At 45.0% G+C, this 15,027-nt stretch overlaps 1 protein-coding gene and 1 pseudogene across 2 annotated transcripts in view; both read right to left on the reverse strand.

Moving 5' to 3' along the window:
- Positions 1 to 15,027, reverse strand: part of ADARB2 (adenosine deaminase RNA specific B2 (inactive)) — a 132,271-nt gene that overhangs the window by 25,018 nt on the left and 92,226 nt on the right. For both annotated transcript variants that reach the window (XM_066628650.1, XM_066628649.1), the window contains exon 5: positions 12,568 to 12,719. In XM_066628650.1, the coding sequence (XP_066484747.1) occupies positions 12,568 to 12,719 (152 nt within the window). The remainder of the gene's footprint in view (positions 1 to 12,567; positions 12,720 to 15,027) is intronic.
- Positions 7,331 to 7,449, reverse strand: LOC136654634 (5S ribosomal RNA; annotated as a pseudogene).

Raw genomic sequence — 15,027 nt, forward strand, 5'->3', positions numbered from 1 at the left:
GAGAACTGGAACAACTGACTATCTTCAGCTGTTGCCAATGTATTCCCAACAAAAGGAAAAAAAAATGGAAAAATAAATGACTTTAGAACCCTGAGATAACGAGCAAATATGTGCAGGACAGAAATGTTAGACTGGTCCTGCCTGCCAATCTGTCAGCTCCGGAGTGGTGGTCATCATCTCCTCTTGGGTTTTACGTCAAACAATTGTTATCTGTCATTTAATTATCATGCACAAAACACCTTTCTCATGCAGTGTGTCCAATCTTTACTGAATTGTAGGGTAGGGTAAAATCCCCCCATTTTACAGGTGGAGAACAGAGACTGAGATGTTTCGTGTCCAAAGAGTGGAAGCAGCAGGGGGAGGCTGTTTGGCATAAGCCCCACTGAATTGAAAAAAGAAAAAGGTAACAATCACTCAATACCCAGAAAGGCCTTCATAAAAATGCCTTCACCTTCTGGCAGATGCTATGGAAGTTGATGGCCACATGGGTCTCTGTGAACAGAACTATCATGGAGAAATTCCTACACAGTGATCAATTTGATTTCAATTTGATGGACTCTGTTTATTGCATGTCATCCTCTTCTTTTGGATGGTTAAGGCTCATCCAGACACTGACACCAGCTAGCTAAGGAGAGGCTGTCTTGGGGAGAACAAGGCACCTTTTGCCTGGGACATCCTTGCAATAACAACAGGATTTGTCAATGCTGACTGAACACAGCTTCTTCCATTGGCTTCATAATGCTGTGGGCTTGAGGGGCCAAGGTGTCCAGGGTCCCCAGGGCAACAGTGGCTGTAGTTTCCACTTTAAACACCCAAGCCCCACCTCCTTACAACAACATCATCACCACTTCCCTCCACCTTCTTCCTGCCTACACCTCTCCACCTCCAAGGCTCTGGCTGCACACACAAGGAGGGGAAATTAGAGGGTCCTCGGGTATTTTAACCCAGACCTTCCAAGATTCCATCAGCGTACCACAGTTCCCTCTAGTCAACCAATAAGCACACACTCCAGTAACTTGCTTAAAAAGTTCATTAACCCATTTCTGCCCAGCCCGCAGGTGTACACTTTTGATCCCCTGTTGCATATATACAACATTGGGCAGAAATGGCTTAAAGCTTTCCCATGTTAGTAAGTAAGGGGAAATCCCTCCCCCCCCCCACACAAACTGGGCCTCTAAAAGGAGGGTTCCAAAACAATGAATGAGATACATACTTTTTAAAGGCAGCAGAAAACAACATAACTAGTTACTAACTACAGTTACATTCTCAGAGTCCCAATGCACAGGGTTGGTGCTCAAACGGCCAGAGCATCCCATAAAACACACTTCTACAGTTACATCTTACAAAAGATGAGGTGTGTCTATAGCTTTAAATAGCTAAAGCCCTTGTTGGTGCGGTCCCATCAAATACTCTTAATTCTGCTGAGTCATGATCAGTCTATTCATTGCCTGGCCTAACTCCAAATTGACAGCACCCGGTCCCTGTCCTTGTAGCCCCTGAGCTCATCAGGTAACAGTCCACCTGAGGATTACTCTTTTTTAGTTCCCAGTAGTAACTTTCCCACTGTATCTACTTTGTCAGTTTTATTCTTCTGGCTGGACAGACCTCTGACTTCTCCATTTTACTTCAAACAATTCCACACTTCTCTTACAAGAAGGCTCTTAAAGGCTGGACTTCAAGAAGTACTTTTCCATTTCAAAGCACCCCGGATTTTACAGAAAAGGCATCCTGCTTCAAAGCATAGCATCCCCAGCATCCTTCTTCCCACATTCCCACTCACTCTTTGGAGAGGATGTAACACAGGGGTGCTCAAACTTTCAACTTTAGGGATGCTGGACCTTTAACAAGTTTATAGAAGAGAGAATTGCAGCAGGTGCAACTTGTCATCCCACAGATGACAAGCTACACCTGCTGAAATTCTCTCTTCTATACACTTGTTAAAGGTCCAGCATCCCTAAAGTTGAAAGTTTGAGCACCCCTGATGTAACAGGAGGAGGGGGGAGGCCCAACTCAGTTCCATGTTATCCACGACAGAAACATCTTGCATGCTGCTGGATGGTGAGTACTAGAAGTGCTGAACTAGTGCCCCTTATCTCAGGCAGAGGTGCCCTTTGGAACAACTTTCGGAGGTGCCATTATCTGGTCCAATTTTGTCCTTTTTTCATCCTTCCCAGCACAGACTTTTAAGCTATTCTTCTCCTCCTCCAACCCTGACTGGCCTACTCTTTGATTTTCAGATCTGAAGTCCACAAATTGCCAACCAAAGCTCTTCCTTTCAAGGCGTAAAAAAGGAGAAATGGAAGAAGGGAGAGAAAGAGAAAGAGAGAAGGCACTACCTGAAAATACCAGTAATTCCAGGACAGGGTGAATATGCTGTAATTTACATGACTTTGATTATACTAAGTAAATGTTAGCTGACAAGGATCAAAGACTGAGCAAGGTGCACTGACAGCTATAATTACCAAATGCAAACTGATTGAGACCCAAATAAGAGCCTGTGCTCTTTTCAGGCTTTCTGCAAACTTCACTCGTACTCTTGGCAGATTCAGGAATATCTGAGACAGACTTTTATAGTTCACATTCATTCACTCACATAAAAGATTATTTGGGCTAACAAGGATCAGAAGATCATCAAATACAACCTCCTGCTCTAAATTAAGGCTTTTCTCATTCCAGCTCCTATGAAGATAAACCCCGTATGAAGCAGACCACCACGTGTCACCCGTAAACGGACTGCAAGAGTGATTGCTGGGCATGACATTCAGGTGTGTGCAGAGCAAACAGGTCTGGGTAGCTCAAGAAAATCAGTCAGGCAGTATGTATAACAGATTCACATGTTACTTCCCATGAACATTGGTCACCTGCACAGGTATCCACACAGGCCTTCACGCAATTATGCAGAGGATTCACACTCTGGGCCATGAAGTTGGAGAGAATAAAGCCTGCAGAATAAAATCAAGGGTAGCCCAAGACTTCCTGAGATAGCATGTCAACTGCTGCCCCCGTTACCTGATGATATGCCAACCTTTGGTCCTCCCACTCCCCAATGTTATGGCTCAGCATTCTCCTTCCTTCCACATTTCCACTTCCTCTTTGTCCACCTCCTTTTCCAATCCAGGGAGTGGAAGGTGAAGAAGCAATGGAGGCAAATAGGAAGGCAGAGATGGGCATCATAAGAACATAAGAACAGCCCCACTGGATCAGGCTATAGACCCATCTAGTCCAACTTCCTGTATCTCACAGCGGCCCCAGGGAGCACACCAGATAACAAGAGACCTCGTCCTGGTGCCCTCCCTTGCATCTGGCATTCTGACATAGCCCATTTCTAAATCAGGAGGTTGCACATACACATCATGGCTTGTACCCCGTAATGGGTTTTTCCTCCAGAAACTTGTCCAATCCCCTTTTAAAGATGACAATCCCCTTTTAAAGATGACATCCCCCAACAACCTGCTACCTGAGGCAACATCTTCAGCTGGCCTCATGGATGGGCCCGCTCTGGAAGAAATATAACTGTTCACTCCTCAACCATACCCAGTGAGAAACCAGCATTGTGAACGTATAGCAATGAATGATCTGGTGCGAACATAAGATGTCTTAAGGCTTTTTGGGCATGGTCATCTCCCTATGCTATCCTTGGGGACATATGAATAGGAGATTTGCTATATGTTATCCTGCTTGAATTGAAGCCTGTCCGGTTTAATCTTTCTTGTTCTGAATGAACACGCACCACTCTGAAAACCACTGTAGGTTTCCAGTGTTGGAATTAAACCAGAGAAGCTGAATTAGACAGAAATCTCCACCCAACCACAAATTCCTTAGAAAGTCTTTGGCAAGTTATATGTTCTAAGTCTCAGAACCGTGATTGGATCCCCCAACATTTCATTTTGTGAAATACTGAACCCTAGATCCATATTTTTGCCCTGCAGGACAAAGGTGCATTTCACTCAGAAATAAGTTCCAACAAGTTGAGCTTACTCCCAGGGGAGTGTGTATAGCAGCCATTTTCAACCACTGTGCCGTGGCACACTGGTGTGCCGTGAATGGTTCCCAGGTGTGCCGTGGAAATTTGGGTGTGGGTCATTTATCAATAGGACCATTAGGGGATGTGAGCCCCCACTGACAGCACAGTGTGCCTTGTCAATTGTCAAAAAGCTGATGGTGTGCCTTGACCATTTTAGTGCCTTGCCAGTGTGCCGCAAGATGAAAAAGGTTGAAAATCCCTGGTGTATAGAATTACAGTCTAAAACTCTTTAGGCTGCTTGAAAGAAATTGGTAGCCCAAATCCAGTCGCACATTTAATTAAAAAAAAACAAAAAACATGGATCTTCCATATACAGGTCCACCCTGTTCTTCCATGGGTCTCTCCATGGATTCCAAACCCATAGTGGAGGGTCTCATGCATATGTGGCCTCTGCAGACCTCTGAAAGATCCCCAAGGTGTCAGAAAGGCATTTTGAGTTTTTGTAAAAATGTGAAATGCCTTTCTAACACCTCCCAGGGCATTTCTAAAGAACTCAGAGGCCATGTGTGGCCTCTCCAGGCCTCAGAACACCTCTGGATGTGACAGGAGAACACCCCCAGTTGCTTCCTGAAGTCCTTTTGGACCAACCCTTGGACTTGCTTATCCTGGGTTTCAGTATCCACCGGGGAATAGGAGAACAGATGCTCCATGGATACCAAAGTCCAACTGTAATGTGTTTGGTTGTCCGACAAATGCTTGATTAAAAGGGGGGCAGTCCTTATTGTGCCAGCTCAAAAATACTGTTCTTTTGGCCTGCTGCACAAGACGTGACTTCAAGTTCTATTTATGCAACCAGTAGTAAGCCACAAGCTCCAGCCTACTGCTGCTTTCCTCTTTGGTCTGATCCAAACTTCAGTGGCTGCTTCTGATTTTTGCATCACTTATTCTCCCCGTGATTATCTTCGCTAATTGCAGAGGGGAGGGAGAGGAAGCAAGGGATGGTAGAGAGAAGCCAGCCAGTGATGCTACTTCATCCGGAACAAGATGTCAACCCGACCCCGGCATTCAAGAGAGCCAATTTAAAAATCATTTGGAGTGGGTTTATGATGTGTGCCTGACTAGACATTAGATGTGTAAATCACTCCTCAGAGCATCAGAGAAAGAGAAGAAGGAAGGGTGGAATTATTAGGATCAATTTTCTATTTTGAATGTATAGCTGTAAGCCCCCCACCCTTTAAGAAAAAAATAACACCACAATGAAACATATGGCAAGGTCAATTATTCTTGCAGCCACTCCACCTTTTTGCAATGATAATAGATTTTTTTAAGAGTAAAAAACAAATTAAGAATTCTTTACTCCCCCGCCTTTTTTTTTTAAAAGCTAGAAATGAATGGTGATTAAATCATATGAGTAAAAACCTGTCTGAAATTCACATGTGGCTGCCTCTGAAGTTCATTTTCTATTTTTTTGCTTCACTGGATGTTACCTCTCCCCCTCCTTCCAGGGAGGGGTGAGGGTGGGAAGCTGTCTTGCCCCCCCCCTTTTATGCTGGCCTCTCAGTTCTTTGCTTTAGTTTACTGAGTGGTGTAAGAGGGCTTGGAAACAAAAGATTTTTAAAAAATGGCAATGAAACTCTGCAATCCTCCTGATGTCAAATGAATCTATAACTTGTAGGTAGATTTCAACAAAGCCTTTTGTTGATTAATTGGCAAAGGCAAATTTTAATGTGTAGGGTTTCAACTTAGGGGCACGCTTGTTTATTTGGGGAGGCTATTTTTAGGATTGCTGTTACTGCAGCAGGGAATAGGTTCCAGGAGATTGTAGCCTTGTTAGTTGACTGTAGCCAAACAACAACAGCTACAAAGAAACTTGTGATACCCTGAGAGATGAAGGGATATTATATTTGCACTAAAATGGCCATGCTCCTTTATAACTCAAAGAAGCTGTCGAAGTGGTGCGCAATCATGATTAGAAATCCAATAGAATAGGATAAAAACTGTACCAGTGTCTCTAGGTCACAGTGTGGGGATTTAGTTAGGATTCGGCTGCCCGATGGCACAAAAATCACACAAACATTGAAATGCGTGTGTGATTCCAAGTTTTGGCTTGGTCTTCAACTGATTTAAAAACTGGATTCCTGTGCACTCAAAAATGGCATTGTGTGTAGTCATGCAACAACAGATGTATAGGGAGATGCCTCTTGTAATTATAGCCCTATATGCCTGCACTAACCTTCGTTTCAGTCCAGCCCTATCCTTTCCTCCATCATAACATGCAGCTATGCTGAAATGGCTCACTCTGTATGCTATGGGGTGTGTGTGTTTGGGGGGGGGAATCGAGAGGCTTGGGAGGGGAAAAGGAAAATATTTTCCCTTACTATTCCGTAAACCTCCCAACTGCCAATAGGTCTCCTTGGACCCACATCAGCTCTTTCACTGGGGCAAGTCCAAGGAGGAAAAGATGGCATGCCAGCTGCAATTGGAGGGTCACCTATGCTGAGTGCCATCTCCTCCCGCCTCTGTCATGCCCCCAGCCCTTGCCCCATTCCACCCAACCCCTCTGAATTGGTGGGCCTTCCTCATGGCTCTGCTCCATCCACTCTGATGGTGGCCTGGAAGCGTGCAGCTCTGCGCACTAATGGAATGCATTTTACAACTCTGTAAAAATAAATTTTGTTCTGCTACCAGAACAGTGGTGGCCAATAGGTGGCCACAGTGGTGGCCAACAGGATTGGACTGTTAGAAACCTATCCGCATTTCCCAAGTAGTTTTACAAAAGCAAGTTAGGCAGGCTTTCAGTGTCCATGAATCTTGATTCCATTTGCTCCCCCCCCCCCCCCAGTGAAAAACAGAAAACAGTTGCCAATTTCCATCACAATCGCCCCTGAGGGCTGAAAGAATAAAAGCTGACATATTCAGAAGCAGAGTCCCCCCCCCCGCCCCAATTGGTTGAACTCTGTAGTGATAGAATTCAGATCCAAAAAAAGGATAGGATTTTATCAGAATGTCTGGAACAGAAATCACAAAAAATTAATCAGAGGAATTAAGATTCTGTACAGGTGGCTTGCCTGGAGATACCAATCAAAGGAAGTGCAGCTTGAAGGTTTCAAGAGTATTATTTTTAATTACTAATTGCGTCGCTCATCTAAAATTAGCACTTCAGTGCCACCATTTTGGAAGTGCTGCAGGCCCCATAGGGCTACCGGCACCTGACAGAAAAACAAGTGCTTAAGAGGTCTTGAAAGGATTACCTTCCATTTTGCATTTGCTCTTCAAGAGAACTTTGTGGAACACAAAGGTAGAACAGAATGCAACAATATTTTTATTCATGGTTGGCAACCTTCAGTCTCGAAAGACTATGGTATAAGCCTACAGCACCCGGTATTCCCAGGCGGTCTCCCATCCAAGTACTAACCAGGCCTGACCCTGCTTAGCTTCCAAGATCAGACAAGATCAGGAATGTGCAGGGTAACAGAACAATTATTTTCCTAGCATCCAGGCCGTCCTTAATGGCCATGATCCAGTAAGTGAAGCATTGGCTTTTCTGGTGTTAGCTATAAAATGTTTTGTTAGCTAATACACTTTTTGCTGCTCTTCAAAAAACAAGTCTTACTGAATAATTTCTAGAATCACGTCTAGGTCTCTGTGACTACAGTAGGCCCTCAGTATTCATGGCCTGAATGAATGAATGAATGAATGAATGAATCTGAAACCCACAGATTCCACTATGTGCAGATGCCAAGCCTGTATCTCAGAGCGCCTCCATTCCATACGTCTTCTCACACCTCAGAACACCTCCTGGATGTGATCAGAAGTTAAGGATGTAGACCAGAAGTGGCCTCCGAAGGGCCTAGTGTGGTCCTAATGTAATTGCAGTGCATTGTCCAGTGTGTTTGTCGGACTGCTGGCATGTGGAAAGATTGCATGTTTTCTACTATACAGTAAGAACTGCTACTGATTCTAATTCATTTGAGCGTATACCCCAATTCTCACACATTAGCACTGAAAACAATATTTGTGAACTGGCTCAGGGCCAAATCCTATCCAATTCTCCAGTACTGGTGCAGCTGTGGCAATGGGGTGTGCACTGCATCCTGTGGCATGGAGGCAATCACAGAGGCCTCCTCCAAGGTATGGGAACATTTGTCCCCTTACCTTGGGGCTGCATTGCGGCTGCACCAGTGCTGGAAAGTTGGAAAGGATTGGGCCCTCAGAGTCCTGGTTGGCAACCTTCAGTCTCGAAAGAGCCTACAGCACCCGGTATTCCCAAGTGGTCTCCCATCCAAGTACTAACCAGGCCTGACCTTGCTTAGCTTCCAAGATCAGGGATGTGCAGGGTAACAGTTGCTGCTACATAAAGGAAATTAGGACTCCTTTGTTCTCTTACTCCTGTGTCAGGAAATCACCACAGCGACCAAGCCAAAATTCAAGTTTAAAAACAATTCTGCACATTTTTTAGGGCATGGCACTATTTGTCTGGCAAATGTCGTTCTTACTGTGTCTTGGGAACTGCACAAAGCCAGCAATAGTTAGTTACCAAGCAGAATCAGTGAATCCAGTTTGGGTAACTCCAGTGTTTTGACACGTACAGTTACAGGCACCAGCTTAAATGAATCCACATAAATAAGCATCAACTATATTTTCAGCCTATGTTGAGGTTTTGGTGATATGCACATTTCTTTAAATAAAAACTGTTCCCTCTCCAATCAACCACATGTTTGTGGATAAGTCTGCAAATGAAAGCAATTAATGCTTGGAGCCCTGCTTTCTGTGCCACTGAGTCTACACCAGACATGACTCTATTTGCATGTTTCCCCTAAAGACAAATTTCTGTGTTCAGTGGTCTTTTCCTAGATTTCTGCGGAGAGGGAGGAGAGGACTCTGCCCCTCACCCCTCGATTACCTACCAACCCAATGACCCAGTTGTTGAGGTTGCATGTGGATCCTGTTGAGATGGAAGCACTACCGCGTATGCCTGCATCACAGCCCTGGCACAGTTGTAGGTTAATAGACAAGCAGGAGGAAGGCGGCGTGCGGAGAAGATGCAATGGTGCGTTGCAGACCTAACGGGACTGTGGGATGAATCAGGAGCTGGGCTATCAAGGAGTCAATGGCACAAGGCAATGCGACGAGTTAGCAAAAGATAGAAAAACAGCCCAAGGGGAAGAGAGGCGAGTCAGCCCCAGGGCAGACCAGACTTGCTTGCTTATTTGCCAATCTGTCTAGGGACAGCAGAGATGTCATCCAGGGAAGACAGATGCACTGACCGCAAAGAGAACGGCTCATGCCCCCTCGCCCCCAAAACTTGTGAGCAGGCTGAAGTTCAGATATTTAACTCACAGACTGGTTTATATTCCTATTCCACTTTTCAACCTGAGGGCCCAATCCTATTCAACTTTCCAGCACCGGTGCAGCTGCAATGCAGCCCTGAAGTAAGGGAACAAATGTCCCCATACCTTGAGGAGGCCTCTGTGACTTTCCCCCCCAGCTGCAAGATACAGTGCACACCCTATTGACACGGCTGCACCAGCCTTGGAAAATTGGATAGTATTGGGCCCAAAATTGGCTCCAAAGTGGCTTACAATTAAAATCTAAATAAAGGTACAGTACAATTAGGGAAATGTTGGTCTGTGGATGCGGGGAGTGGGGGTAGTTGCACCAGCCTTTTGGTAACTGATGGTATAGTCCATGTAAGAAAACACTGCAGTTTTCCTTAATGGGGTAAACAGGAGCTCTGAGAGCAAATTCAAGTTGGGAATAGGCATAGGGGCAAAGGGTTAACTTCCCAGATACCTCTGATCCCCGTGGCTCCATTTTGAGGAAAAGAAAGCGCATGACGTGTTTTGGCCCCAAATTCCAGGCTCCCCCCTCCCCCAGAAGAAAGGAAGCAGAAGCAGCTATAAGTAGACTCTGGGACTAGCTTATGGGCTGCTTGACAGCTCACAGAAGTAGTCCTTTGGCTAATCTGCAGTGTGCTCTCATTGCTAATATGGGTCTTCTGTATGTTTTTTTCCTTGGAAAAAGTCTTGCACAAAACTCTTGTCTTTTCAGGAATTTGAAAAGCCTCAAAAATACAATTAGAGCTGCCGCTGCTTCGTCTTCTTCTTCTTCAGAAGAATGAACCATCAATTCATTTAGTGCTTTACAGCAGAGTTCTTCAACTTTGGGGTTGGGACCCCAAGGGGGTCGTGAAGCCTGCCTCAGTTGAGGGGTCACAGCAACTTAGGGAAATGAAAAAGGCTGAAGATCGCTGGACTAGAGCACCACCAGGTAAAGGGGGAGGCATCTGATGTACCCCTTCAGGTATCAGGAAACTGTGTCCCAGTCATGCTCAGGTTTTTAGCAATTGTGCTAAAATGGCTTTCAGTGGTGCCAGCCTTCATGGTAACTTTTTCTGTTCTCTCTATCAAGAATACTGAACAGTGAACAGTGAGTTCTGGAAGGGTGTAAAGGGGGTGTGGGGTGAGTGATGACAGGTGGGGGTGGGCACATAGGGTCCTGGGGGGATCAACGGTGGGTCCCCAGTCTCATACTTACTTACTCACTTACTGCCCAGTCAGAAGCTGCCCGGTGCCCAGAGTAGCAGTGGCACCAAAATGGCTGCTGCTGCATCCTATGCATACCAGGCAGCCTCAAGAGTCTCCTCGGGAAGGGCCCAAGCCCTGCAATGGGACTACTCATGTCTGCGCTCGCTATTTTGCCAGTGCAGAGTTGAGAGGCCCTGTGTTGCGCCAGAAGGCCTCTGTGTGGCCTCCATGTTGCGCCACACATGGAGCCTGATGTTTCATTCTGGAACCAGTGGGGCAGAGCTCTGCTGGTCCTGCCCTCCTTCTGCCCCACTCCCCAGAACAATTGCTGCACCACCCCATGGAGCTATGCCTCACAGTCTGAGAACTGCTCCTATAAAACCATATACACCAGTGATTATCACCACAACTTGTGGCAACAAATCCTATATATTAATTACCTATTGCATGAAGCAGGACTTCCTTCTGAATATTCACATCCTTGCCCTAAAGACATATTTCTGTGCTCAGTGGTCTTTTCCTAGATTTCTGTGGAAGGAGAGGAGAGGACTGTGCCCCACAGAGAGAGAGAGAGAGAGAGAGAGAGAGAGAGAGAGAGAGAGAGAGAGAGAGAGAGAGCGCACAGGAGAGATGAACTGAATCTTTCTTCATTGGCCACAGCAGGAAGCCCCAAATTACAACCACCTAATGGCAGCCTTGGACACCACTCCTTAACTGTCACCAACTCTACCTGCTTTCAAGATAGCCATGTCAGAGTGCTGCAAACTCTACCATCTCTCTTACAGTAATGAAACATGGGGGAATGGGAGCAAGTTGTGTCCTCCCTGAGGGTATTTGCGGAGGATAACACTAGAAATGTCTGGAAGGAGATTTGAGGAACTGCTTCTCCTCTCTCCTCACTTGGAGAAAAGCTTATCGCAGTCGCCATGCGAAAGCAGAAGTTGCAAGACAAGATGCCGCCCGTTTAAAATGTTAATGCATCTTTAGAGGCTCATCATGAATGTTTGATGGTTTATGCTGGCTCTGGGATAGCTCCTTTGTTGCATGAGAATGGAAACAACATTCATCTTGGTTTTACAGTCATGAATGGGTAACGGGGGGGGGGGGAAGAGAACTATATAGCAAACCTAAATTTGCAGAAATTTTCCATCACAGTGAGAGCAGAAGGAAAATGTTTAGCTATTTTTAGGACAAATTTTAGGACAAATATAAAGAGAGGATGGCCTCTCTTTTATATAGCAAATTCCTTTAGTTCCCCTGGGTCACCCTTAACTCCAGATCTGAAACCTACTTCAGACTGTGGTTTCAAATCCTGATTAAACTTCAGTGTGTTGGAGTTGACCAGCAGCTTAACCATGGTTAGAGTGGCTAAGAAGGTTGTGTTATGAGGGAGCATATGTTCCCTGCAAAACCTCCTGGCAGGAGGTCTGGTCTAGAGGGAAGAGCCTCCGTTAGCCCGAAGATAACATCAAAAGGTCACCAGTTCGAGGACACTGGCAGCTCCCTGAACGGCTGAGAGTGGCGAGACCTTGAAGCAGCTGACAAGCCGAACTGAGTGATTCCACTTGCTCTTGGTGTGAGCAAGAAGCGTCTTGGCTGCCCTCCATGTGAGAGATGGAGCTGCTTGTCAGCCTGTGTGGGAGAACTGGAGGCCAGAAGTGAGACCAAACCAGGAAGATCCATTCAGACCCTCTATGATTGTAAAAATCCCCTTAAGGGATTTAGAAACGCCTGCCTATGTAAACCGCCTGGAATAAAGTCAGAGGAGTAATCCAATGACCAGAAAGGCAGTATATAAATACTAGTTATTATTATTATTATATGTTCCTGAGGCTGGTTCCCAAATTCCTTAACCCATTTTTGCCTGGCCCACAGGTGTGCACATTTGGTCCCTGTTGTGCATATGCAACGTTGGGTAGAAATGGCTTAACCACAGTGAAGACAGTGTTGTGTCTTCATACACAGAGGTACACACAGCAAGATTTCCATAGTGAGTTTATCTCCTGATGAAGAAACACAGAATTAAAACATGAATAGAGGCAAAATAAAATCAAACTAAGGAAGAACAGCTCTTACAGTCAGTTGTGATTTCATAGGGGGAGTTGAGGCGTGCATCTCCACAGGGCGAAGTGCTCACGTACAGATGGAACAGAATGTTCTCTTTTAGCCGGAAGCCTCCGTCTTTTAACCGCACGAAGATTGATCGCTCACCATCTTCTCGCCGCTTGCTAGGATCACAGAGAGAGGTTGCAGGTCATTTGTTACATTCCAAATCAGACCTCATTCTGTTCTCCCTATGGGGTGAGCTTGCAGTCTATGGCATTTTGTTATAGGTGATGTTTGTATAGTCACCACCATGTCACGATGAATGTTGGGTTCCAAGCCATCAAACAAAAGGAGGTTAGAATAAAAATATATTAGCAGAATAGAGTCATCATTGATTAACACACACAATAATAGCTTTTTAGGGTCTTGATTTTGGATTTCTAATTGATCAGTGTTTGCATTAGTGGCATAGTTAGAGGGGGTGCAAAGCACTAAGTTTTGCAGGGAGCCTCACCTTGGCGTGCAAGGGGCCCCTACCCTTTGAAGCCATTCCAGGCAGTGGGAGCAAAATGGAGGTGAATGCAGGGAGGTAAACACCTCTGTCTTGCTCCCCCTGCCTGGAATGGGTCCGAAGGGGAGGGAAAGGGGTCGCTTGCATGCAGCGGTGAGGCTCCATGCTAAACTTAGTGCTTTGCACCCCCTCTAGCTATGCCACTGGTTTGTTTTATAATTTTATGTCAGTTGCCAGTAGAAAAGTGGCACAAACATCTTTTACTAATCAGGAAATAACAATGCTGATATTTGCTGTTACTACAAATGGTCTTTAAGAGATGGAATAATGAGGAGTTAAAAATATAACCGGGATGAATTCTGACATGGTCTTTGGCAGCAGCTTTCAAAATTCAGCACATTTGGAGGTTCTTTGCCAGCCAATTCATCTTCAGCATTGAGTACAGAAGCCACATACAGACAGCATTCATTTTATGCATGGGAAGAAAAAGGGGACAAGGGGAGACAATCCTCTTACCTATCAGTAGGACAGAAAGGCGTCTTTTAAGCTACTGAGAGTAAGTGGTGGGCTGAGAATATAAGCTATAAATTCTACAGAGGTTGGCTTTCCCCTTTCATTTTCTTTGAAGAGGCATACGATCTACAAGAGACCCTATAATCAGTGGCATATCTAATGAATGTGTAGCCCGATGCAGAGCTCAAAATGATGCTCCGGAAGTGATGTCACAACTGGAAGTGACATCACACCCGCATTTTTTAAAAAAGTGAAAATTGGAAGGAAACTTGCTTCCTCCCCCAGCAGTTCACCACCCACTTTGATCTGCTACCTCCTCCCAGCCAGTGGAATAGTGAAGGCATCTATCTGCTACCTGGGCTCAAAGAAGATATTGTAGCCCCCCCACAACAAAATCAAATTTAATTAGGTAAATAAATAAAAAGTGTGCCCCTTATTGGTTAGAAACACTGTGCTAGGGTGAAGAGGGACGGTTATTCTCTCCCAGCAAATATAAGTGGAGCACCACTTAAAAAGTGCCTCTTTACCAGTTAGCAGGAATAGCTGCATTATGATACATGGAAATGAGAGCTGACTAATATGAACACCTTATTGGTTCCATGCTGTATCATAACCTCTCATTGGCTCTCAGAACAACAGGTCTAATAGGTCAGTTTTGAGTTATAGAAATCTACTTTTTGTTCCTTAAGGGCGTTGTGTTTTTGTTTTCTGGTTAATTGACCATAACTTTTGATAGACTGCAGATATCCCAATGGGGTTTGTTTCATTGTATTCTGCATTAAATTACCTTTCCAATGATATATAACAGGATGATATTATTTGTATATACCAAGATTTTCACAATTTTGACCACTAGTGTCAAGCTCAGTTTGTTGCCTCCCAAAAGCTTGTTGCCCAGTGCGACTGCTACCCCTGCACCCCCTTAGCTACGCCACTGCCTATAATCATGATTTTATGAATGAAACGTTAACGGCAAGCTTCCTTAAATTATGGGTGCAGACTTAAACTGGAGAAACAATATAAATCCTGCTCTGGATTGTTCAAGTTGCCGATGGAGTTAATAGGCCACTTTGCACGATCAACAAAGAACAAACTCTCCTTGGGCTGAATTGGGAACATGACACAGAGCCTGTCAAGATGATGGCATCTCCACCAAAGCATGGTTTGGCTTACCACTTAAGCAGAGATACAAGCTTCAATCATTAACTTCTGAACTACAACGGCAGGCTCAGAAGAACTATTTGAGAGGAAATGTTTTGAAGCTTGGGATTCGCCACCTTTTTTTTTTTTTTTTTGCTGTAAGAACCGTGGTGGAAACATATTGCAAGAGATCATGGTGAAATGCGATGCCTTATGTGTGCATCGGTGTGGAGTTGCACAGCCATAATTCCTGCACCCTGAACTAATTTTGCAGATCGTTCTGTTTTTGGCCTCTCAGCCAACTAATATTCAACCAGTCACAAGAG

The sequence above is a fragment of the Tiliqua scincoides genome, chromosome 5 (assembly GCF_035046505.1).
Source record: "Tiliqua scincoides isolate rTilSci1 chromosome 5, rTilSci1.hap2, whole genome shotgun sequence".
Lineage (NCBI taxonomy): Eukaryota > Metazoa > Chordata > Lepidosauria > Squamata > Scincidae > Tiliqua > Tiliqua scincoides.